Genomic DNA, 27,451 nt, shown 5'->3' with positions numbered 1-27,451 from the left:
AAAGCGTGCTGCTTGATGTTTGTATAAATGTATTCATATATTATGATGTATTAAGGTTTTAACAAGAAAAATAACCATTATAAGAGAAATCTTAAATTAAAAAGGTAAAGCTATATTTATAATATATAATTATATGATTAATACAATGCGTAATATAAAAAAATATATGATGCTAACTAACGTAACGTGAAAAGCTCTCTCTCCTCGTCGGAGTACGGAAGCAAAGTGAGGTCAGAGGGCGAAGGTCACGCGCCCTCTGCCCTACACATACATTACCTGTGACCCTTTACAAGATATAGCCCTTGAAATCAGTCTACTTCTGGGGCATAATTGGGAATCATTCCACATACTCCACTAAGACTATTGCATTTAACTATTCAGGCCAGGTGTCTATGCCAGTTTTGAGTCATGGCCCATTTAATTGCTGCCTGTGGAGTATTTGATGTTATTAGTTTTAGAGAGTGTGGGGGTGAGCCCCCATATGGGTCCTGAGGTGTGAGCAAGCAACAACAAGCACAAAGTGGATGACTACATGTGGAATGTCAGTCAAGGCAAGCAACAGCCTGCCTTGACTGACTGATGCAAAGCATGGAAAATAGGCAGTAGTACTGGTTTAAGGTAAAAACTGTTTTCAGTCAATAGTAGTAAATACGTTTATTATTTATGTTATAGGCACTGTTTGCCATGCCTAAAACATAATTTGCTTGTAAACGTGATGTCTGCAAGCAAGGTGTGGAAACCCAATGTTGGCTTATGCTGCCGTTGTAGTTCCACGTTTGGAGGTGAATATTTCATAAAGGATCACACGTAGACTTTTCTTTATTTTTTACCCAGTAAATATCATTAAAATGTCTGACCACCACATTGGGCTGTCTGTTAAATATGCTGTAAAGTATTGTAAACAAAGTTGGAAACAGAGGGGACAAAAGAAGTACCGACCTCGCTAATTGGATCCACGTGTGGTCCTATGATAGACCACTTGTCTGATGGTGAACTCCTGGCCATAAACGAGTGGGTCGGAATATTGGCAGACGTAAATGTAAGCTTCACTCTCATCTGATAAAAGCAGACCTGGGTGAAAGCTGTTCGCACAAGGAAGGTTTGTGATTGGTCAAAAATTTTCGTCCAAAACTCTTACATTGCAGAGCAAACGGGAGAGGGGAGAGGAGGGCAAGAGACTGGTAACATGGAAGTCTCAAGCACTTGGAAACCCTGCTGAGTTTAGAGAGCATACTCCTCTGGTAACTATCTCAGGGATGGGTAAGTGCTGAGACTGGACAAACCATGCAGTTGAGCCACTCCACAGGCTGACCGAGGCATCACCAAAGTCTAATAGTTCCTGAAAGCCAATATAGTACATGAGGCACCACGCTTTGTGTATCCTGTATTTACTGTGTTTTTCAACTTGTATACTCTATAGAAATATTCTGTAAATAAATTGTAAATATAAACTATTTGAGTGTGGAGGTGTGCTTTCCACGAACCTGGATCAAACTATATCGAGTCGTGAGAAATACAGCAAACCAACTCAAAGAGACAGAGTTTGGGGAAGAAGCTTCACTTATGCAATTGGCTTAATAGATTACATAGCATGACTCCCTACAGCACCTGGAACTAGGCTGATTTTGGGAGACTACAGCTCACGAAGGATCACATTTATAGGTGATTTTTCACTATAAATGTGATCCTTTTTCTCTTGTGCTCCTAACAACATGATCTACAGTTTTGTTAAGGTTTCAACAGTGTCATTCGAATCTGCAATCATACTGTAGGATCTCAAATAATAGAGAGGTTGCAGCCGATGTATTCAATGTGAAAACGTGTATGTTGGACGTTCAGCGCCGCCTTCCTGTAAGCCTAGAAGTTTGACGATGGCATTTGGAACATCAGTGGAATCATGCTTGACTTTCCAAATTGTGTGTTGTAATAAAGTCTAAACACAATTTTTAGTATCAATACTTGAGTTCTTTTAGGTAATGTAAATTGTTGATAACAGTTTCATTTATAATGCAAAATCATACATTCAGTACATTCACAGAGGCTGAAGAATTCTCTAATATCTTTGGGAACAATCTATTTTTTACTATTTGTTAGTATGTTATGTGGGTAGAACTAATCAGGATGTTATATTGAGGTTTTACTATATACAGGAGGATGTACTGCTACTCAGGAGCATATTTTAGACATCATGATAAACAAAAAATATCCTATAAACTTGGGTCCTGTTCTCAATGGTTAGAGTAATCTACTGTGAGCATGCAATCTCAACATGGCATGAGCATGTGACAATGTTGAATCAGCAGCCAATATCACTGATGGACCTCCTGCAGCATCTGATTTTTGCTTGTGTACATATTATGCACGCTACTATCATAAAGATAGGCAATTGGAATATTGCAGAGTACAGTAGAGAGTCGTTAATCTGAGCCCCGGTTATCCGAACGATTTTCAGTCGGACTGTGTCGTGCTGAATCGAACGTTTTTGATACTAGATTTACTTCTAAAGTATAATTTTTATGTTTTTATATTTTTCAATATATTTATTTTGTTTGTACAAAATAAAGAAAAATAATTTTTAACGATACAATAGCCTCAATTATTATTATAAAAATTTTCGTTGGGCTTAAAATCGACGAAAATTCAACACGAAGCGACACGCAACAGAGAAAAATTTGAACATCGGACAGGTTAATATATTTTTTCGTACATAATCGGTTATTCGAACAAATCACTAATCCGAGCAACCCCAGTCCCCAATTGATTCGGATTAATGACTCTCTACTGTAATGCATGCAGTTCGCAAGTGCAGTGGCAAGATATATTGAAACAGACAGAAACATTTTTGAAAACCTCTTGCAAACAAATATACATCCACAACTGCCATAAATGATCAGGCTAAATTTGGATATAATGATTATAAATTAGAAGTGAATTTGGCACTAGAGTATGGCATTAAACACCATCTCGTATTAGAATTAATAATTATAATATTTAATTAATTTAGATTAAACTGGAAGAAAAGAGAGGAGATTAATTTAAATTAATTAATTAAATATAATTATTAATTCTAATACAAGATGGCACCTAACACCACACTGTAGTGCCAAATTCATTTCTAATTTATCATTATATCCAAATTTAGCCCAATCATTTATGGCAGTTGTGGGATGGGTTAATGTTACCTATGGTTTCAAGATGGCGGCTCATCTCTGATTCCAGCAAATAGAAGGGAAACGGTGGGGATGCACATTCTAACCTAACCTAACCTATTCTAATAAATTACCATAATTATTACCAATAAAATTATTAGAATAGGTTAGGTTAGAACGTGCGTCCCCACTGTTTCCTTGCTGGAATCAGACGAGCCACCATCTTGGAACCATAGGTAACATTAACCATGGGGGATGTATATTTGCTTAATGTTGGGTTTCGGTTGGTGTGTACATCTGTACCTCTTGCAAATTCTAAGTTTGTAAAAATTGATACAAAAACACATTATCATTTAGTTCACTTTTACTTGTCTTTAATTTCTATTTTTATAATTTATTAGAGAGATGCTTTTCTTACTTTCAAAACTAACTTTAAGATATCATGGATTGTAGAATTTTATTATTATTCTATATGTGGTGTCCATAGTAAAATTCTTACATACCCATGTAACTGACAAATACAGATAGCTACAGTTATGAATTAATGTTTAGTTATAGTAAAGCGAGTAAGCACTATAAGATGAGACTGCTTGCCAGAACCCCTAGCAGTAAAATTTGTAATTTAATATTCCTGTCACAAAAATGATGCATGATATGGAAAGAAAGTCCATTGCAAACTTGTAGAGCATGACTGATTTAGTATGAAAAGACACCATGAATAACCTGCATACATGAATAATGTAATAGAAAGTATAAAATGCTAATGTGCACATCAAGCACAGGTAGGAAAATGTGTATTTCTTGTATTCATTCATGTGTTCTCTTTCATTTCTTATGTGTTTGTTTATAACGTGTATATCTCATTTTCCTGTCTTTCTGCTACATTCATTACTGTGTCACATGTTGTGCGTCACTCACAAGTCAGTGTATAAGACTTTACTACATGCCCTATATATGTTATATATATATATATATTGTTGTTCTTTTTGCATAATTAAAGGTTTATGAATATTTTTCTTTCAGAAACAATCATGTCAAAAGAATGTGTACTTCCAAAATTATTTATTTCTTGTCAGAAACACGGATATCTTACGCCTATATTATCAAATAAAAATATTTTAGGCTTTTCTTATGGTCCGTTGGGAACGGAATTGTATAGAAATATTGTTCACGAATGGTAAAATTAATTTATTTTAAATAAAATTTAGATTCTATATGAATTATTTTATATTCTTTTTACATTATATTAATTTTAGGTGGAATTCGGCTGTGAAATTTGCAAATATACCCGTATTTCCGTCATCATTGTCAATTAAGGAACAGGCAAATTTTTCTTCTTTAGTTTATGGTAAGTATCTGAATAAAAATTTATTTTTGCCAGATTAATTTGAAATCACAAGTTTCAAATTTGTGAAATATAATCAACCAACCATCAGCCAAATTAATTTGGTAGAAATTCTGCTACAAATATTAAATTAGAAATTACATGATAAGAACAACTAGAGGTAGATGTTAGGCACCATCTCATAACGAAAGTAGTAACTATAATTTAATTTTAAATTTCGAATAGTCGGAGGTTAGGGTGGCGTAACTGGTCGGCGTGCCACATGGTAAGCGGAAGTTGCGGGTTCAACTCCCACTCTGGGCTGTTTCTTCCAGACTATTGTAAATTTAAAATTAAATTATGGTTACTACTTTTGTTAAGAGATAGTGCCAACATCTACCTCTAGTTGTTTTTATCATGTAATTTCTAATTTAATATTTGTAGCATAATTTCTGTCCGTTTAGTTTGGCCGACGGTTGGTTGATTATTAATACATCAGGATCTTGGAATGTTTATATATTGTAAAATATAATTTTTTAGTATTTCAAAAATTATCATTATTTTTTAAGTTAATTTTCATTATAAAATGTAAAAATAAATTATCCTAAAAACTAGTCAAAGCTTAAAAATTAATTCTAGATAAACATCACATTAGAACAAAAAAACATACAAAGAATTTATGAAAGAAAACACGTGCATTGAGTTTGCATATAAAAATTATAATGTATATTATATACAGGATGGGTGGAAAGTAACTAGGCATTGAAAAATTGCTACAATTTCTATATTTGTAATTGAAAGATAATGAAAATTATTTGATGTGTACTTTATTAAATGGAAATATGGATGCATACCTTAAAATTCAATGTAGGCACTGGCACCATCCACCAACTTCTTCAAATGACTGGGGATTGTGATGTGGATTGATGGCCACTTTTCTGTGCACCCACAACCAAACCTGTGGTCATTAACTTTGAATGATGATTCTTGATTGTTTCCTGACAGATTGTGGCATGAGGTCCATTTACCATATGTCATCATCTCTGCACAGCAACCACTGATTTCCACATCTCATAGCATGCAATAATCTACACTCATTTCTGAACAGACAAGCAGTTGACCGTCTTTTTTGCCACTTTGTGTGCAGCCTTTCTTGGTTATTACCCATATCACTGATGCAGAAATTATGAAATTCCATTGATTGATGTATATGCATGCACAAATTTTATTATGATTGCATTATTATTACAAAAATTTTATCAATTTTTCAATGCCAGGCTACTTTTCATCCACCCTGTATATATATATATCTTAATTTTTATATAAAATAAAATGGTTCATAGACCACCTTATATTTCTACTAAATTTAAATGAAGAAACTTTACAATCGGTTGTTTAATTAACACAATAAAAACTCAGAACAAAAATATACATAATTTGAAGACAAATACAAAAACAATTTAAAATCTTTTAAAGGCAGTTTTATACAGTTTTAGATGGACAAGATTCTATGAAGAATAGTGTATTTTATTGGTGTTTGTGTTGCTATAGAATAAGATAAATATACTAAAAAAACTAAATTCTGTATTTTCTTTAAATTATGGCGAAACCTGCTAACGTGACTACATGTATAAGGTGACCACTTTGAAATGGTCTCTTCAGTGGTCATATTAGCAGGTTTCACTGTATATATATTTCAAATATAAACATCTGAAATCCAGTATTTATATATTAAAGCCAATATGCCTCTAATGCCAAATTAGCATTTAATTAATAATAGCCTGATATAATTTGGCAATCATTTGGCTTTAATATGTATACTTATTAAGAGTTAAAGAATTGCAATAATGACTCAATGAATTACGTACAGCAATGAAAAAGTTTTTCATATTTAATGACCTTCATACTTAATGAAAGTCATTAAATACGAAAAAATATTAGTTTTTTCCAGTTTAATAAACCTTTTCACTGCTGTACGAGGTTTATGTAGTTTATTGAGTTATCTACTAAAGCAATTACTTCGTGAATTAGAACAATCTCAAATGTTTTAAGTTGAGAAATCTATTTTCTTGAGCTTAATGATACATTTATATTTTGACACTTTTTTAAATTAAAATAAAATTTTTTTAAGTCTAAATTTGTTAACTCTTTGAAAATAGTTTCTGTCTTCAGTCTAGTTTATTATCATGTTAAATGTTTAATAGCATTAGCATAAATCAAATTTAGAAAAATCTGTTAAGACTGAAATATATAGGAAAGCAATATTAGATTTGATTCTTGAATTAGTATGCTTTTTTTTCCTAAGAATAATTGAATTACATCATTCTAATTTCATAATTTTATGGCATTTGTTTAAAAATTATATGAATTTGACAATAAATATTTCCAATATATTTAAAATAAAATCTTAAAATTCTGAAAAAATTCATAAATTACTTGCACTTTATGAATTGCAAGTTTCATTTGTTTCCTACGAAATTGTTCTGGAAAATGAACCTCTATTGATTCATGTAAAAATAACTTATGTTTGGTAACAGCAATGCAACACTTGGGCAATCTGTCTAGGAGGGATGCCTTCTGGGAGGTCTTTTATGGGTGATTAGCCCATATTTAGGTGTTCAAGATGTGGAGAAAACCTGGAAAACTCCCCCTGACCAGCAGGTCCTGGCAAGGCATGAACACAGCTGAATTACCAGTGTTCAGGAAACTGAACCCCTTGGCCACTGGTGGATGGAAAAAAATTAAAATAATTTAAATTAAAAGCAATGGAATCAGTATAATACTTCTTAAAAATGTAAAATCTAAAAATAAAATATTTCTAGAATAGTAACGAGTAATATTATACACTTTATATCCAATTTCAAATAATTTTCCAAGACAAACAAACCAAATAACAAACGAATACTAGACCTTCATTTTAACTTTTTCCAAAAATTCTATTTTCAATAGTTCCAAATGCATTTTGCCCTTTTTTAACTGGCCTCATCAGTGGATACATTCATTTGCCAACTGTTGTTCTTTTATACTGGACTATATTGTCTCAGCATGCATCCATAGTCATACCTGTATTTAAATTAATTACATTCGCATAATTTTTAATACAAAAATGTTCAATGATTCATCTTTTTAAACAATTTTTAGCCTTGTACAAGATTTTAACATTATTTCTATTAATTTTACAATAACAACTATTACAGTGCCGGTACCATTGTCATTCTTGTCTTTTTAAACATACTGCCGCTCATGCTTCTTTAACCTTTTTTCCAATCTTTTTCCTGTTTCTCCTATATAACACTTTGGGCTAGGACACATGCATAATATTTTATAAATGACTCCTGCAACTTCTAATTGTTTTCCTAATCTGCTTTGATCTTCTTTATTTATAATATTAATTATATCAATTAACCTTTTTTTTTTTGTTTCGCTATTATACAAATAGAAAATTTATTAAATTCTGGTTTATAATTTTCAAATAGATGATATATATATGGAAAATTAATATATAATGTGTCAGTCTTTTCATTTTTAACATTATATCTATTATTTATATAATATTCATACCACTTACATATGATATTCTTTGGATAGTTATTTAATAAATATTTTTTTAAAAGTTGCTTCATCTCTATTTCAATGTCTTCCTGTAATGTCGTTCTATTCATTCTTTAATTCCATTAGGAATGTGTTTCTCTTAATTTCTGTTGGACAATACGAATTACAATTAATTGTTTTTCTAGTATTACACTGTTTTTCGTACTTACGAAAATATAATTTCTTCTCTTCTTTTTTAATAGTAACATCAAGGTAATTCATTTTCTGGTTAAGTTGTTCTTCACGTGTAAATTTTAAATTTTCATCCAGTTTATTTGCGTATTCCTCTATTTCTCTGGCTGTGGTTGTTTGTGAATCATATATTATTAAAATGTCATCAACATATCTTGCATAATAGTAAATACCTTTAAAACGCAATATTTTCTCATCTATTATAATCATGCAAATGTCTGCCAGTTTCGGCCCTACAATAGATCCCATTGCAATTCCTTTCTTTTGTCTATAAAGTCTGTAGAAATTTTAAAATAATTATTTTTTAAAACAAATTCAATAAGCTTTAGTATATATTCTGGCATTTTATACATACATATATTTTCTTTAACCGTTTCCAAAGTAATAGACGGGTACGTCGATTTTATGTCAAGACTAATTATTCGGAATGAATCCTTTTAATAATCAAATAATTAATTGATCTGTGTTCTTTATGCTATACTTGGATTTAGTTATTTCCTGTAAGGTTTTGAGGTAATTTTCTAATAATATAAAATAGAATTTCTAAAGTCAACTAGAGGTCTACCTGTATTTTCTGGTTTATGTGTTTTACATCTTATATTTAATTTAGGTATTAAATATAATACATTATACATTACTAACTTCAATAATACATTATTGAAGTTTAAAATATTCTTTAGTTGTTGATTAGATAATTCACTCTTGTACATCTTCATTAGTTTAGTAAGTCCCTTTTTAATGTCTTCTGTAGGGTCTTTAGGAACAAGTTCATATTCTTCTGTCGACACTATTTCTAATTTCTTAATTTGTAAGTATTCCGTTGTTAATATGACCAATTGATGTAATTTATCTGCTTTAACAATAGAAAGTTTATTCATTTTAAAAAATTTGGTTAATCTTTTAGATTTGTTAATTACTTTAATTGCTTTAGTATCTACTATATAATTTCTAAGAGATTTGTTTTTACCTTTATACAGAATTAGAGATGGTAAACGGATATCCGCTTAAGTGCAGCATAATTATGTTACGGATCGCTTTCTCCATAACTATGTTACAGATCACTCTTTTACCTTTATATTTCAATAAGTCTTTACTTAAGGCTAACCTTAATTTTCCCTTTTCTTCACTTATTCCAGGGATCTTTCGGAGAGCATTTTCAATTTTGGCTACTATCTCAATTGATTTTGAATACATTGGAAGGCCACGAGACAGCAGACGTAAATAATCACGTGGTATCTCAACATTTGTTAGATTAACTATTAATTTATCCAGCCAACCCTCTTTTTCTACATTTGATGGATAATCAAATTTTTTAGCCAATATAATGTTTTTATTAAGATTATATGGTCTATAACATTTTCAATATTACTGTTAGTTCCATTAAGTCTCTTCATTTGTTTAAGTTTTCTAAACTTAAACAAATGAAGAGACTTAATGGAACTAAAGTAATATCTTTTTTCTTTATTGCTGATTTTATAATTGACTTTTCTATTTTTCGTATATCTCCAAAATGGATGCTTATTCTTATATATGTTGGCAGTCGAAACATGGCTGGTATTTATTCTTTACGTAAAAAATAAAATAAGTTAAAATGTTAAAAAGCTAAAATAAAGGTCTAGTATTCATTTGTTATTTGTTTGCCTTGGAAAACTGCTCGAAATTGGATATAAAGTGTATAATATTACTCCCTAATATTCTAGAGATATTTTATTTTTAGATTTTACATTTTTAAGATTTAAAATTTAGAATATAATTTTAAAATTTTATATTTAAACATATATGGGATGTTTGTGTTATTTGTTAGTATTGTTTAAATTAGCGACATTCTATGATAACAAGATTTCTTTGTTTTATTTTGAATTTTTTTGTATTTAAATATAATAAAATTAAACTTATTCTGTTATATTTTTAGATACATTACAGCAATATTACAAACAAACTTTGGAATGGGTAGGCGGAAAAGTTCCCTTTGGAATTGCAAATATCAGAGATTATGTAAATACATCCAAGATTCCCGACGAAAATGCTATTATCGATTATGAAGAAAAAGAAATAGTTAAAGCATGGTATTCTTAAGCAAGTAAAATCATAATTAATAATTAATTAATGCTGTTAATCTTTTCAATTCTAAAATATAATAATTATTAAATATTTAAAACTGGATTTTAGTAGGCTATCTTTCGGTTAGACTTAACTAAGGTATTAAATAATTTGGATTAAAGATAGGTGGTCAGGCTAGCATTAATTATTATATTAATTTTAGATATTGATTTAAATAATATAGACTATTCTAGAAGAAAAGATTGGTCTGGATCTGAGTTTCTTCCTTCTATATACTGTGCAGATATATTACTAGTTATACTTCACACACCTCCATCCAGTTTTTGCTTGCAGACTTATTAATTTGGACAAAATTTATTTATTAAAGAATTGTATAAAAGTTAACACAGTATTCAAATATCCTGCTAATTTAATATAACCTAAATAATTATTTTAGATATGTTTTTGAATTCATTTTGTACAGCATCAGAACTCTTATTACCAAAAATCAAAAAATAGTTTTTTTACTAACAGATCAACCAAGTTAGAATGTTAAAACAGCTAAATAAGCACAAGTAACAGACGACTGGTAAGCCGATGCTCCAACTGCATCAATGATTAGTGTCGGCTTACTGCTCCGGAGGATCTGAATTGAATCCGAGAGAGCAGCTTGGCAGGAATTTTCTATATTGGGCCATGTCCCTCATTGCACAATCACTCCCCTTATGGGCTAGGTCAAACCTTTAATAAATATGGAAAAAAGAAGACCTTTTTAGTGTTCATGGGATGAAAAGAGCCAAAATGGAAAAAATAAAGCACAGCTAACATTTAAAGCTAATTACATAAAACAGAAAGAAAAAACAGAAAATATTTAATAAATAGAGAACAATAAATTATTAATTTTGGGTTTTTCTGGTGTTTAATTACACAGTAAAAAATTAATATTCTTTTTTAATATTTCTTGAAGTTTATTTATGAAGTTAGGTTCGTAAATAATTTAATAATTGAAAGAAATTGAGTAAATTTAAAAATAAACAACTATTGTCTCTCGATAACTAATAGTTATATGATTTAAAATGACAGATTAAATAAGAAAAATTTTGAGCAATACTTGAACTCAAAGTTTATATAATTTGGACATTTTATATATTATATGATTCAAACATTGCAAGTTTAGTGTATATGTACATACACAAAAATTTAGAATTAAGCTTTTATCATCCAACTTAGGTTTTAATGTATAACTGTGTGTTAATTCTAAATTTATATAGATGTCTGGAAGATGTATGTTGATTACATAATTGATATGGTCAGTTTTTACTTATAATTCATACATAGTTGTAAAAGAATATACGACGATCACAGAGCAAGAATGATCCATGTCGATAAATTTTAATTTTGAAATTTTGAAGAAAATATGGGAAATATTATGTAAAAATTTTCCGTATTTTCTTCTTTTGTTTCATTTTTTGTGCCTGGGATGTAACAGCAAATTTGATTTGGATCTGTATTGTATTAAATAAAACAGTTGCTTTTAAGCAAACTCCACATGCTCTTACTCCAAAAACCAGACTTGGATCACTCTTGCTCTGAGTTTTCTATATATATATATATATATAGAATTATTTATAGAATTTTGTTTGATATTTTATTTAATTGTCATATTATATTTTACAGGACACCACAAAAATGGACTAGTTTAAATTTATTCTACATATGTTCACCTAAAAAACCTTTTATATGGTTGGATCATTGGCATAAACATCGTCTTAACTGGTGGAGAAAGGTAAACAGCAATATATACTGTATTTTATTAGATATAAAATCAAAACCTTTCCGTCGTGAATAGCAACAACCAATTTTTGGAAAAATTTAAAAATCTTCATCTTTTTGTATACTAAAAATCCAAATTATATAATTTTTTTATTTTCAAATTTTAACTTAAATGCAATACTTTTTAAGTATTGCATTTAAGTAATTTCTACTATATTACTGACAATTACATCTGCCAACATGTTAAAATCGTGTTTTTTAAATATGTATTTTGTTGATATTCTTCTGGTAAATATCACTGAGTTCAGTGTTAACGTAAAATTTTCTTTATGCTGCAAGCACTTTCGACGAAGTTATGTTCGTCGTCCTCAGGCGAGAAAGACCAAAACGCATAAAGAGAACTGGCCATTTTCAGCCCAAAACGCATAAAGAGAACTGGCCATTACGACCTTTAGTAAACAAAAGGTCACATCCATCCTACCACCTGAAAAAAGCCCTTGCAAAATTTCTACGAGAGCTGCTTCCGGAATCACCACTTGTCACGCCCTCCTCCATAGATGCCAAGACCACCATCGGTGCCAGCATCACAAGAGCAAACATTAACACCTGCACCTTCTACAAAATGGACGTGATATCTCTATACCCTTCCATCCCTATGTTTGAAGCCGTAATGCTAGCTAACGCTATGCTCCTTAAGAAAGGTTTCATGGTTCAGCAGGTACTGGATATTCGTGAGGCGCTAATCTTCGTCACCGAAAACAACTATTTCTGCTTCAACCAGAAAATCTATCTTCAGAAACAGGGTGTCCCCATGGGTTCCCCTCTCTCTGCAGTTTTGGCCGAGCTCGTCATGAGGGACGTGGAGCAAAAACACTTTCAACGACCGTACTTGCTCACCATTTGTTATACCTACGCTATGTAGACGACATCCTACTAGCATGGGAAAACTCGGAGGAAGAATTCATCCGATTTATGCAGCAACTATCAAGCGTTTATCCCACCATCAAATTCACTTGGGAAAAGGAGCGGGACCAAGCTATAACGTTTCTGGATATGCGGATACAGAAATCGCCAGAAGGACCACAGTTTGCGGTATACCACAAATCCAATATGATTCCCCACATCACACCGGCTGATGCATTCCAACCATCGCGGTACGTCAATGCCGCCATAGCAGCTCTCATCAGAAGGGCAATACTACTTCCTTCATTGCAAGACCTAATAAATGCTGAATTGGAGATCGTACGAACGGCAGTACATCACGCTGGGTTTACAGGCGCCAAATTTACGCATGTACTGCGTAGAGTAAACGATTCAATCCACCCGTTCACAACGCTACACAACAAAAAAGAAATCTCAATAGTACCGTCAGCATTGTCTTTTCTAGGAGCACATTCCATACTCATTAGCCATATATTCCGGCGGTATGGCTTTGTACTTCTCTTAACCCCTCTACCCAGCCTATATAGGAGCTTATGTAACGACCGAGACAAAATCAGCGCATTAGAAAAATCGGGAGTTTACGCAGTGTTGTTAGAAAATCCAACAACAGGAGCAATAGAGAAGTACATAGGGGCAACAACAAGAATGCTCGCCTGCCATATTGCAGAACACCAGGATGATATAAATAAAGGAAGACAAACAACAGAGTTGGCAAGAAAAGTTCTGCAACAAGATTATACTCTGCTATGGTCGGAAACAGTGCTCCTCAAGAGCTGAAACAATAGAAAGATTACATTCATCTGGGAAGCGCTCCTCACAATAACATCAGATGCATGCAACATCTCCACCCTGGAATTGCCCGAAATATGGGTTACTCTATAAGCACCTAAACACCCAAGCATGCCGACAGTAGCACACTTAGCGCGCTTGCTTTTCAACGCATGCGCCATCAGTCGCGCTGATTTAAAATATCTTCCGAACCGGTGAAGTTACCGAATGCTAAAAATCTATTTTTAAAATTTCACCAACGAAACTTTTTCCGTTGTCTGCTTGGAACGCTCAGCCTGTGCCATTTTCAAATTTGTTCTTTTCTTCTTTTTCTTTTTCGCCTGAGGACGACGAACATAACTTCATCGAAAGTGCTTGCAGCATAAAGAAAATTTTACGTTAACGCTGAACTCAGTGAAATTTACCAGAAGAATATACAACTTTAGCGTGAGTTTACATTTATTTTTAGTTGTTGATATATGAATCCAGTAGAACAGTGGAGCAGTAATGGTTAAACAACATATTTTAGAACAAAGAATATTATCTCAGAATTGGTGAAATTAGAATAATTATCATTTAGAGTTAAATTATTAAAATTTACAAAGAAATAAAAAATTTTTTCTCTAGCATTGACAGTTTTATGATGAATATTCTTTGTGTTAAATAACTTTACTCATATTCATAACTTGTTAGCATGATAGTTTCACTTATAATTCTGTTCTAACAATATCCATGACAATTCTACTTTAGAATTATTTATTTTAATAAAATATAATTATGTTTTAAATTCATTAAACTTCAAAATAATCTTTTTTCAGTTATTATATACAAATATTATGAAAAGTGTAGATGCTGTTCAGTTTAGTAAGAAAAACTCAACAACTCAAAACCTGATTTAATTCATTAAAATCAAATGACCTGCCAAATTATTGGGCTATTTTCAGGTTACCAGAATGGGTCTCAAACCCACAGAAGTTGCAAATTTGAGTCCCATTCTGGGCTGATTCTTCTAGGAATTTATTAATAATTAATATGAGATGGCAGCTTATCCACCTACCTTTAGTCAAATTAATTGGTAACTATTTATTAATGTAGCCTGAAACTCTCAATAATTTGACAGATTGTTTGACTTTGATGTTAAAATTTCATGTTTTTAAGAAAAATTTCATTTTATTAAGATTTATTTAGTATCATTATAACATGCATAACAGAATAAAGTCTTGTGAAATGATAATCAACAAACACTTCATAAATTGAATAAATAATTAAAAATAATGCTGAAATTTTAATTCTAAATCAGATAATTAAGCAAGAAGAATTGAATCTATAAATGATTATAAAGATACTACACCTGGAACATAAAATATATTTAATAATCGTTCATTAAGGAGAATCACCTGGGTGAGGAAGATTGGAATCTATCCTAAATGTGAGCCTGCTTCAGTAGTGAAGTGCAGACTTGACTCTTTAACAATGATCATTCTTCTCTAATAAATGTTGGCTTTTTGAAATAAACAGTGATTTCTTTATTTATTTATGTTCATTCAGTTTTTGTATTCCATTTATTCGCTGTTTTCATTATTACATTAGTTAACAAATATCTTTAAAAGTCAATAATAAAATGCTTTAATGGCAGCAAAACTACAAACTTTACATATTTTTGATCTGTTTCTTATGTCATTGAAAACTATTGTGTCAAATCAGTTGAATTTTATGATGAACTTTACAACTTTACAGTCTATCTGTAAAACAGTTATACAATGTATACCAACACATTTTTAATATCCTGAGCGAATGTTATGGGAACTATTTTAACTTATATTGTTAAATTCTCATTGCGTACCAGTACAATAGTTTTGCATCCTCAGTTTTCTCATCATATATTGCCTGAATAAAATTTATGAATCTTATAAAGAATTGTATACATTCATTGGAGTTATTTTCATTTTCATTTTATTTGTTTTTCAATCACTTTTAAGCAATATTATCAAGAAATAAATTTGATAATACTGTTTGTTTCTTGCTTTGTACATACCAAGAATCATAATAAGCAATTCTCCAGATTTTAAAAGTGGGAACTCAATCATGGTGAGCTCATATTAGAGGAAGATTCTTTTCAATTTGCATTATTATCAGTTTTAAATACATCAAGAGAAGTTTCAAGGTGAAAGATAGCTTTACTGTAAGGAAACCAACAATTTAAATAAAGGGGAAATATTTCTGGACTTTTGTTCAGACCAAAGAATAGGTCTGAATACATTTCTCCTTTACTTAAACTGTTGGTTTATTAACCATAAAATGTATGTAAGGCAAAGTAAAATTAATTAAATGTTAAAATAAATATTAGAATAGTTCATCTAATAACAGCTACAGTATTTTTATACACTAATCATTATATAGTAAATTTCATTAATTCATTTTCATTTAATTTGAATTTAGTAGATTGTACGCCATTCCTGATAGATATTAACTTTACGTTATTTGCAATAATTCAAAATTTTAAGATACTTTTGGATAATTTAAACAAAAATAATTTTGTCTGTGAACAGTTAGAGGCTGTATCTGTGATGAGCTTTTCTGACAGTTCTCATTGGTTTAGCCATGCTCACAATGGGGATGGCTGGGTGCTGAGACTGGGTTCAACATACCTGGGAGAGATCATCATGAAATTCCAGAGATTTTCAAATCAAACCTGGATCCCCAGAACAACAGGCTTATGTATTTATTGTTTTAGCCATCCAGTTTTTGAACAGAAATAAATTGTATCATGCAAAACAAGTGATGTTTATTACATAAATATTGGGTTGTTCGGAAAGTAATTTCGTTTTTTTATTACTAGAGGAATTAGATTTATTTTTACCAGCCAATTTTATTTTAAACCACATTTTCAATATATACTTCGACAGCTGACATTTTAAGGCTTATTTGTAAAAAATTTTGTTTGATTCTGTACAATTGTTTTTTTTTCAGTGGCCCATCAAATATGGAAAATCGGAAAGCATCATTTTTGGCATATTTTGCTTTTTTATAACTAAAAAACCAAAATGCTGTTCAAACAAGAAAAAAATTGTGGTACATGTTTGGAGAAGATGTGTTGAGAGAAAGACAGAGCCAAAACTGGTTTACAAAATTGCGTTCTGGCAATTTTAATATCGAAGATACACCACATTCTGGATGGCCATTTGAAGCCAATGAAAACAAAATAAAGGTACCGATTGAAGCAATCTGCCGTATAACAACACGTGAAATCACTAAGAGATGAAATCTGTTAAATTGAACCGTTTATTATTACTTAAAATGAATTGGTTTTGTTTTAAAGCTCGATATATGGGTTCCAAACGTTATTAACGAGAGATTCTCTCTATGGTTGGATTTTAAAGAAATTTTTTTTGAGCTTTTACCAGAGAATTTCACAATTGATTCAAAAGTGTACTGTTATCGAGTAAACAAATTGAGTAATATCATCAAACAGAAAAGGCCAGAATTGATCAACAAACAAAGTGTAGTGTTTTACCATGATAATGCAAAATTTCACACAAGTTTGGTAACTCGTTGGAAACTGTTATAGCTTAGATGGGACATGTTATCACACCAACCATATTCGCCAGATTGGGCACACTCAGATTATTACTTGTTCCGGTCTATAGAAATTTTTTTAACTGTAAGACAGTTACTTGAAATGACAATGTCAAAAATCACTTGGATCAGTTTTTTGTAAACAACGATCAAAATTTTTATGAATGTGAAATCGTGCTACTACCAGAAACAACGACAACAGGTATTTGACCAAAATTGTCGATATATAATTCAATAAAATATTTATTTATTATAAAAATATTGCGTTTATTTTTCTATGGAAAAAAACGAAATTACTTTCCGTACAACCCAATACGAGAAAGAGGTTTTGACTGGATGACCTAATTGACCTCACTAGCCACATATTATTGTATATCTTTCTCATTTTAAACCTTAATGGAATCTTTCTAGACTGTTAACTATCTAACATTCATAACACCTATATACTTTTATACACTTACATATATTTTTTATAACATTCTCATTCTGTTTAATTTGAAATTTTATGATGTATTTGTTTAATTTTTATAGTGTAATAGATTTAATGTTTTTTTTTCTTTTACTATCCAAAAATTGTAATATTTTATAAATTTTAAATCTTGTGATAGATAATTTGAATTTTTTTCTGGTTTACTTATAATATGAATTAATGAGAGTTTACTATAAGTTAATTTGTAAAGTTCAAATTCCTGTTAAATTAAGCAAATTCTATATCTCTTCTGTATAATGAATGAATTTATAATTAAAATTATTTTTTAATTAAGTTTATAGGTTGTCCTTCCAATCTACTTGTGACAGATATTTCCCAGAAAGAAGAGAGTAAACATGAATTAGATATTCAGTATAAATTTCCATGGGGAATAGAAACTGTAGAGAAATTGACAAATTTAGGAAGTTCCCCAATGAATTTACTGAAAGATAAAATGGGAATCGATTGTAATATTAAAGATGGAAGAAAAATTATTGTTCCGCATGTGATCACTTGCGAATCTTCTCTCGATTTAGCCGTGATGATGTATCTTTTGGATGCTTTTCAAGAAAAGGAAAGGATGGATAAACGAAGACAGGTAATTTCATTTTTAAATATAATTTAATATTTATATTATTGGATATAAGTTTAGATTAATTGTACCTGTACAGGTTATGAAATTGCATTTTAAATTAGTTCCTTATAAAGTAGTCATTGCCAGTCCTGCCAGTGTGGGGAATGCCACTAAAGTTCGAGATCTGACAGATTACATCATGATGGAATTAAAGAAAGGTGGCATAACTGTGTTTCCTAATCCTGACCTTAATACTCCTGCATCCTTAGAATTTCAGTTTGCTAGGTAAGCTTGAACAAGAGTTTAACTTCTTAAATATTAGAAACTGAAAGTAGGATTAAGAAATAAGTTAAGTCCAGATTGCTTAAGATTTTAAATATTTAGTTTGTGTGTGTGTGTGTGTGTACTGTACTCCCTTCTGTGTATGTGTACTACATCAACCAAAATGTCATGATTTCACTGAGCATCTTCCCTCTTTCATGTTTTGATCATTTATTGGTGATTTCATCTGGTGTTTACTTCCAGTCCAAATTTTGGAAGATGTTTTGTTTTTATTATTAAATCAAAAGTCAAAATATTGGATAATACTGTATGTTATAGACATGTGTCATTGTTGCTGGGAAGAGTAAGAAGGAAATTTTAACAGAGATATATTGGCAGATTTTCCTAGTACAGTTTCCTTGAATTTTGTTATGCAATGAAATGATAAGGTTTAAAATTAAAGTTATAATTTAGTAAATATTTTGGATCCCACATCACACATTTAAAGTTATAAGTTAGTCTGCATTTTGTTATTGCATTTTCGCCAGTGATTCTCACCACTGTGCCGCGGCACTTTCGTGTGCCATGAGATTTATGAAGTGCGCTGCCACTGTGAATATCCACACATAAGTGACGTCAGACAAGTAGTTTAATTGGTTCTACCTTCCTAGGGTGCGTTGGGAAATTGTAACCGGTATTACCGGTAACTGCTGGTAGTTACTAAGACGTTTAGAAAATGTGACCTAAATAACCAACTGCGTTTAAAAATCACTGTTATGACGTCACTGGTTGTCCTGCGGTACTTACCGAACTAACCGTGTGTGTCGCCAAATTTTTAAATTACTAAAAGTGGTACTACGACGGAAAAAAGGTTTAGAATCACTGGTCTACAGTTTTTTTCATCTTATGACAATTTTTATTCTAGAACTTTTATAACTCCAATAATTCTACTTATTATCATGCTTTGTTGAATTTCTCTTTCATATTATTTTTCACTTGTATCAATAATGTATCTCAAATATTTGTAGGTTTTGCATTCTACCTTATTTCTTAAATCAATATTGACTTCTACTAGAGTCCATATACAAGTATTTTGTTCTTCCCTCATTCACATGTAGTGTCCATTTTTTATATTCATATAATTTTCTTTTCACGTAATCATGAATATCTTCTTTGTCTTGAGCAATAATAATCTGATTATCTACAAAATGCAAACAATGCAAGCTTTATTCAGTTAAAAATTATATAGTTGATTTCTTTTTCTATCTTTTCGTCTGATTGCCTCAATGCTTCTTTTCTGAAAGAACATTATTTAGCATAGTCTCAATATTTTTTTTTTTTTTTTAAGTGCTTGCGTGCTGTAAGGAATTTGCATAAAGTTTCAATAAATTAATAATAATTTTTTCAATCAGAAATAAAACTTAAAATAATGAACTATTTTTGATGAGAAGTGGCACTGAAAAGATTTTTTGTCATCTGCTTGTTTCAGATTGCAAGTGTTCATATTTTTTGGATCGAACATTATGTTTTGATTTTTTCTTTTTGAGACTTATTTCTTTAGTGTATTTTTTTACTAGTTTTGTAAAGGTAAAGCATATTTTTGTCCTGAAAACCCTCTGTGGTTATTTTGGACATTACAATAAAGTTTGATTTTTCATAGATGTTATTCAAATGTTTTCTGTTTCAAAGTTTAAAATATATCTTTTTTGTTTCCATATCATCTTTAAACCAAAAACATATACCATGTTACTGTATTCTAATCTCAAAACATTAATAGGACATTCATAAAAACACATTTACAGGGAAAAAATCAAAAGATACAATTTTCACTCTAAAAGAGTATTAAAAAATCAAGTAGCATTTTTAAGAGTAATTAAATTTGGAAACAGTAAGCGTTTGATGCATTAAAAGATGACTAAGAATAAGAAAGATAAATGAATAGAGAAAAAACTGAGTGGATTTAAATTCACTTGATATATTTTATCTAGTCAATGTCACTAATGTGCAGGGTCGGCTCAATGGGTGAGGCAACGGGTCAACTGCTTCAAATGACAAAATGAAAAGTCAAAAATGTTCAAAGAGAGAAAAAAATAATAAATAATAAAAATAATAAGCAGAATATAATTAAGATCCATAAATATACTGTAAAGTTGTTTATAAATACTTCATACAAGATCTCCAGACCTAGAAGTGGCTTGCTATTGGGAACCATTCTGGAAGCAGGGGGCAGCAAAATTTGGTTTTGCCTCAAGCACAAGTTACCATCAAGCCAGTACTGCTAATAAGAGGTTCTGAATAAAACAGTCTAGCATGATATACGTATAGCATTATATGTTTTTTTATGTTAATTATATCTAAGGAACAATATTTTTAAACACAGGTTATGCAAAGCTGGTCGAAATGCATTGAATAATGAACAGAAAAGTGCATGACTCAAGGAATCATAATAAAGCACAGAATCTTTAATCTTAAGCCACCTACTTTGAAAAATAAATTGTATGATACCAATTAATAAATACCCAATATACAAAAATTCAACATAATGAGCCATTCTGTTTTATCTCTCTTTCTAATTTATGAGACAAAATGTTCAATATATCAAGTGCTGATTAAATTTACAAGAAAAAACTATTCTATTCATGAATATGATAAGATTGACATTTTTATACACTATAGTTTAAAGGTTTCTAGTTTCTAGTCTTCATTTTTGTTTCATTCACATTGTTCATTCATTCTTTAGAGATAGAGCCATTCATTTTAATGTGTGCTTGCAACCAGCTTAAGCTACAGTGTTGCTTGCAACACTATAATTTAAATTGTTTACTTAAATTTCTTACTTCAGTTATATGTTAGCTGTTGTTAAAAGCATTGGCAAGCAAACAATACTAGATGTATATTATATGATTATATAAATATTAGATTTACATATTAATTAATAATAATAAATATAATTAATAAATTTTCAGGTAATACATTTTTAAATTATTTTAACACATTTTTTTAATGTCAGTAAATAAAACCAAAACTTCTCTAATTGTAGGTTATTTACATACTCCATTTAAAGTTATCCATCAGTTATTGTCAGTTTAGGCAAATCTCAAAGAGATTATGCACGGTCTCTGAAAAGTTACTGTGCAGCGAGAAATTTGTAATGACATTAAAGTCATACATATGTGAGGTTTCCGACTGGGTGCTGACCATGTCAAGAGGGTCGAGCAGTCGCAAAGGGTCGTATGTGGGCGATCGGCACTGAGACAGACCCTATGGTTACAAGAAACCGTTTATTTGACACGAAAGAAGCTTACAAGATTTCCGCGATCTTGGAAGTTCTAGGTCGGCAGCAGCCTCTGGGTCTTCCTCTCCTTTTGAATATAGTCTCATTTTGAAGGAGTGTCCCTAGGTCGCGAATGGCCAGTTCCCTTGACGTCTCGACGACTCCAGGACGATGCAGTCGACTTCCGTTGATGGAAAGATGTCAGTCCGAGATCAGGAGACGGAGACGAAGATGGGCACCAGACACACACACAACAATAGATCCGTCACTTGGAACTTTCGGGAGAAGAAGCCCTCACATCCTTGAATTCTCGGGTTTTATCTGTTTTCCTCCGATTCCGCTTTCCGATTGGTCTCTCCTCGTCACCTGGTGACAATTCGAAATCTTTTGGGGGCACGGGAGAGGTCAAAATCGAAGTTTAATTCGATTCCCACTCGGAGATAGATGATCTACGTTTCCCCATTGTTCTATTGTTTAAAAGTTTGCGTCGTTTTCTTTAAGAAAAACTATTTCTAACTTCTATTTTTTTTCCTCTAAAAAAAACATATTTTTCCTAAAAATAAATTATTTCAATGCAAATTTCAGTGAGGTTCGGACCTATCCAGAGCCTCACACATACAACATTGCATATGAGACCTTTAAGTTATATGTTCCACTTTGCAGTAGATGGCATTACTACATACTACAGTTTTTGGAACTTTTTGGAGTTCTTTGTCAACTGCGTATATTTCCACAGAATCTGCCTGCTAGGTCTCCAGACTTCAGTTCCTAGATTTTGGGGCATTGGGACATTTTTAGCATTTGCTTTAGAAGAAACTGCAATATCATACATAAAATTTTACTTTTATTACAACTTTAGTGAAACCTTTTCCACTGCACAATAATTTTTCAGAACCCTGTAATAAGTGGATTATTAAAAATGAATACTTTGACATTTCAAAATGTCATCTTCAGGTTGAGCTTACACTGTTCAGATTACAAATAAAATAAGTGGATTATATGATATTGTATTAGCATACACAATATCACAAAGAATGAACAAAATAAGCTTCAATTTTTCATTACAATGCACTTAAATTTAATAGTGTCTTGCCCCTGTACATCATACTTTTCTTGTCAACAATGAAGTCATGCCAGTCACGTAAATAACTCCGTTCGAGAGAAAATTTTTGAATTGAAATAACGTGACTTCCGGCCCAAAGCAGAAGTTCGTATATAATTAATCGGGGTCTCTTGCCCATAAACTTTCCCTATCTGGTCTTGACTTTCATCTATCTAACCCCGTTCTCAAGATTAATTAAGGAAGGACAGACAATGGACGACAGTGGGAATTTATAGATCTACAATTTTTTCAACTTGCAGCCCAGTTATAATATTTTAAGGTTATGGATCATAAAACTACCAAATAACAAAAAATCAGATAGAAATATCGCATTTGCCAAAGGTTGAAGAAAAATGCAACATTTTTGATGTATTAAATTTAGAAACTTCTTTTTGAACCGATTATGGACCACAGTGGCACTATTATTTTTCTTGAATGGTTTTGAGAATCATTTCATATTTATTTCACAACATTTTTTGAAAGATTATGCAAAATAAAAATGAATGATGATGACAAAATGTCTACTTACATATATTTTAACATTATTGTTATTTTTATTGATATTAATATTTTAATATTAACGTGTTGTCGGTTAACTATTTTACTCCAAGACATGGGATGAGATAGTTAACTGATAGCATGTTAAAAATTAATAAGCAAAAAAATTGCAAAAAATACACTAAAAATTCTTTTCAAGTGCAATAATAAAACCTTATTTATAGAAAAATATGCTGATATTTTGCTCAAAGTTGAAATATATTAGAAGAAAATGAAAAAAAATCTCTAAGAAACTGCTACAGTAGATATTCACTCACACTAAATGACCTTTACAGCAAAATATGGCTTACTCTTTTATTTATGTATATTATTTTTATATATTATTTTAGTTTTTGATTTTAATTTTAATTTAAAATTGTTCGGCATTTGACGTTCTAAAATATTTCTATTATGCTATGTAATCTTTCAATTTTACACATTGTTCAATTTATTGTATGGTTATCTGAAGATGGTCCATTAAAAATGACCGAAAATGTTAATAAATGTTTTTGCTACTTGTAAAATTTGTTTATTGCGAGTGAATGTACATTAAACTTTTTATGTTGAATGATAAATGTTGTTAACTGTTAGTTACATTTTTCATTTCTGAGAACTTTATTCTTGTATTACAGGTTCGTGTACCGGTAATCTGCATTTTTCAATTAAAATTTTACGAGCATACAATATAAATATAAAATAAAGTTATTTTTAAAATTCGGAAAGTTTTTTTATTCATATTTTGAACTTAAGAATTAAATTAAATGGAAACAATAATTTGATTTAATTTAAGTTTATTTATGTTTATTTGGTATTTAATAATGTTAATGTCAAAAATTCGGAAAATAAATGAACATAAACTTTATTTTTAAATTAAATTTAAATCATCTAAATTATTAATTAAATTTTTCATTGTTATACAAAATAGCATTTAAAAATTAAATTGCCCTAAAGCTTATTTTGTGACTGAATAGCTGTAAAATACCTTATTAGTATGTTTTTTTTTTTTATAATTTAAGTGTGTAATTTAATACTGAGCCAACGATTTCACTAGAATTAATTCTAGTGAATATAGAACCATCATCACAATCTTTAAAGCTTAATTTTTATCCTTTATCTTCTAATGTATTCTGTATTGAAGATAAAGTCTTAAATTCCTTTACAAATGTTTTTATTAAAAATATTGACTTGTTAAATTCATTTATTTTTTCTTTCTGAATGAGTTATTGTTATGTTGTTATTGAATTAAATAATTTGCTTGTAATAATTTCAGCTATTACATATACTTTTAAAAGTCAAATAGAATATCTGAAAAGTCTAGAATCAAAGAAATTTATTTTCAAAATATATGCTTAACGTGTTTCTCTTCCCTTCGGACGACTTTATGAATCTTTGTTTCTTTATATTCAACTGGGATACGGGAATTAACATGCTTATTGTCGTCCGACAAGATGTTAATTCCTGCGTGCTCCATTGAATATAAAGAAACGTGATGTCTGGAGATTGAAAGAGAGATATTGAGCATACTTTTCTAAAATATGTGCTGGATATATTTAAAAAACAAATTTCTTCTATGATTCCAGACTTTTCAAGTACCTTATATTTTAATATTGATTTATATTCATGTCGTAAAAGCATTAATATTCTTGGAAAAAAATCATTTATATAATATAAAATTTTTTAAAAGATTTGACGAAATGGGAATTCAATATTCTGTAATCATCAACGATAATACACTTAAAACAGGAATTATTGGTTTGAGAAATCGTGATACTAATTTAAAAGTAAGTCAATTGTTTCTTCAAATATAAATCATTCTAATTGGTTTGGTGGATTGAAAATTTCTTAAATATGTTCTCTAACTTATTTAATTACATTATTCTTTAATTACTAAAGGATGGTCCAAACATCAGTTAATCAATTTGGGACAGTTTTTCCGAACCAGTTTTTAACAGTTCCCAAAATATACCTTGATTAACTAACTTTGGTCCACCCTGCACTTACAGAATGAAACATCTTTAATGAATAATTCTAATTTATAAAATTTAGCAATGGTTTATTAATTTATTTATTCAAAACTGAAAAATTCAGAAAATAAATTAACTTTAATTTTAGAATTAAAGTTAGTTTTTTTTTTGTTTGTTAATTTCATTTAATGTTTAATTTTTCTTTCTAGGAGCAAGTTCATGTGACAGAATTAAAGGATTTTTTGACGCTATACCTTAAGATAAGGTAGTCTTAAGCAAGAAAAATAATTTTTTACTGTATTAAATAAATGGATAATAAATTTTATATATTTATAATAGGAATTTGTAAGAAATCATTTTGAAAGTTTTATACATTTTCTCTGTATAAGAGAATTTTAATATGAGAAATTAATAAAAATGTATTTTATAAATATAAAATTAAGTAGCTAATATTAGGTAAAATATCAAATATATTTATGATGGTTTGATTATTAAAAAATAAATTTTATCTTCTAATTTCCAGATATAGTAGAGAGTCATTAATCCGAATCAGTTGGGGACTGGGGTTGTTCGGATTAGTGATTTGTTCGGATAACCAATTATGTACGAAAAAATATATTAACCTGTCCGATGTTCAAATTTTTCTCCGTTGCGTGTTGCTTCGTGTTGAATTTTTCATCGATTTTAAGCCTAACGAAAATTTTTATAATAATAATCGAGGCTATTGTATCGTTAAAAATTATTTCTTTATTTTGTACAAACAAAATAAATATATTGAAGAATATAAAAACATGAAAATTATACTTTAGAAGTAAATCTAGTATCAAAAACAGCACGACACAGTCCGACTGAAAATCGTTCGGATAACTGGCGATTCGGATTACCGGGGTTCGAATTAACGACTCTCTACTGTATTTAAATAATTTTTTTTTTAATAAGTCAATTATGCATTTGTCCAGATGCACAGTGGGGTGGCCCGGTGATGAGGGATGGCCTGACATATCTGAACAGACCACTTCAGAAAAAGTCTTGGAGTCTTTAACCCATTTATTCAATCTGGATCCGAGAGTGATAAGCTACTACATTAACCACTCAACCATTTAGCTATCAGTATTTAAATAATTAATACAAGTTGCTTTTTAAACAGTAAAGCAACTTTGTGTTTTTGCATAATTTCTTATGAGTTGGTAATTTCCAATGTATTTGGTTTATTAATGGAACTTTTTTTAAAGAAAAACTTACAAATAAAAAGCTAATTACGCACTTAGGAACAAAATTGTAACATTACAAATAAATAATCATTTCTTAAATATTGAAAATGTTCTAAAATTACCATCATTATTTATCAATAGCTGGATGACAAGATGTCAAGCCTACTATTAAGGGACCCAGAATCAAATCGTGGTGAACAGTCTCAGAAATTTTTTGTGGTGGTAGTATCTCCCAGATATTTAGGATCTTGTCTCTAATAACTCAATTGCCCCTATCGTGGACCTGATCCAATCCAAGATGGGTATGGTAAGAGACTGTCTTCATATCCACAAAGCAGAAAGAGTTAAAAAAAAAGAAAAAAAGACTAAAAAGTATATGGCTGATTAAATTAAAATTTATCATATATACTTGTGAGCACTATGTTGGTCTTTATTGCTAGACTTATTACACTCTCACTGGACACAAGACCAGTCTTGTGTCCAGTGAGAGTGTAATAAGTCTAGCAATAAAGAAAGGCCAATGTAGTGCTCACAAGTATATACGAAGACTAGACAAGAAGCGTATCATAGTAAAATTCATCAATAAATTCTCTTGTAGGAAGTAAATAATTTTTAAATTAGTAGTTATAGAAAGTATTTTCTTCCTTTTTAGAATTACAGTAGATCCCTTATAACACAGGCTCTTATAACACGGATTCGTATAA

The 27,451-nt window shown here is 30.4% G+C and overlaps 1 protein-coding gene across 1 annotated transcript; it reads left to right on the top strand.

Moving 5' to 3' along the window:
• Positions 1–25,948, top strand: PolG2 (DNA polymerase subunit gamma-2, mitochondrial). The gene is made up of 9 exons (XM_067284429.1): positions 1–104; positions 4,173–4,326; positions 4,406–4,497; positions 10,169–10,322; positions 11,974–12,082; positions 18,120–18,422; positions 18,496–18,683; positions 25,257–25,353; positions 25,746–25,948. Exons 2-9 carry the CDS (start codon positions 4,181–4,183, stop codon positions 25,803–25,805), a joined length of 1,149 nt encoding a protein of 382 aa, XP_067140530.1. The 5' UTR covers positions 1–104; positions 4,173–4,180; the 3' UTR covers positions 25,806–25,948.
• Positions 25,949–27,451: the final 1,503 nt, after the last annotated feature.

Source organism: Centruroides vittatus, unplaced genomic scaffold (genome assembly GCF_030686945.1).
Source record: "Centruroides vittatus isolate TY-2023 unplaced genomic scaffold, ASM3068694v2 scaffold_1172, whole genome shotgun sequence".
Taxonomy (NCBI): Eukaryota; Metazoa; Arthropoda; class Arachnida; order Scorpiones; family Buthidae; genus Centruroides; species Centruroides vittatus.
This window is presented reverse-complemented; position numbering and strand designations above follow the sequence as displayed.

Excerpts from the sequence above, each read along its gene's own strand:
- PolG2 (XM_067284429.1), top strand. The coding sequence starts at position 4,181 with ATGTCAAAAGAATGTGTACTTCCAAAATTATTTATTTCTTGTCAGAAA. Across the intron at positions 10,323-11,973 it reads AAAGAAATAGTTAAAGCATG|GACACCACAAAAATGGACTA; the intron begins GTATTCTTAAGC and ends TATATTTTACAG. Across the intron at positions 18,423-18,495 it reads GGATGGATAAACGAAGACAG|GTTATGAAATTGCATTTTAA; the intron begins GTAATTTCATTT and ends GTACCTGTACAG.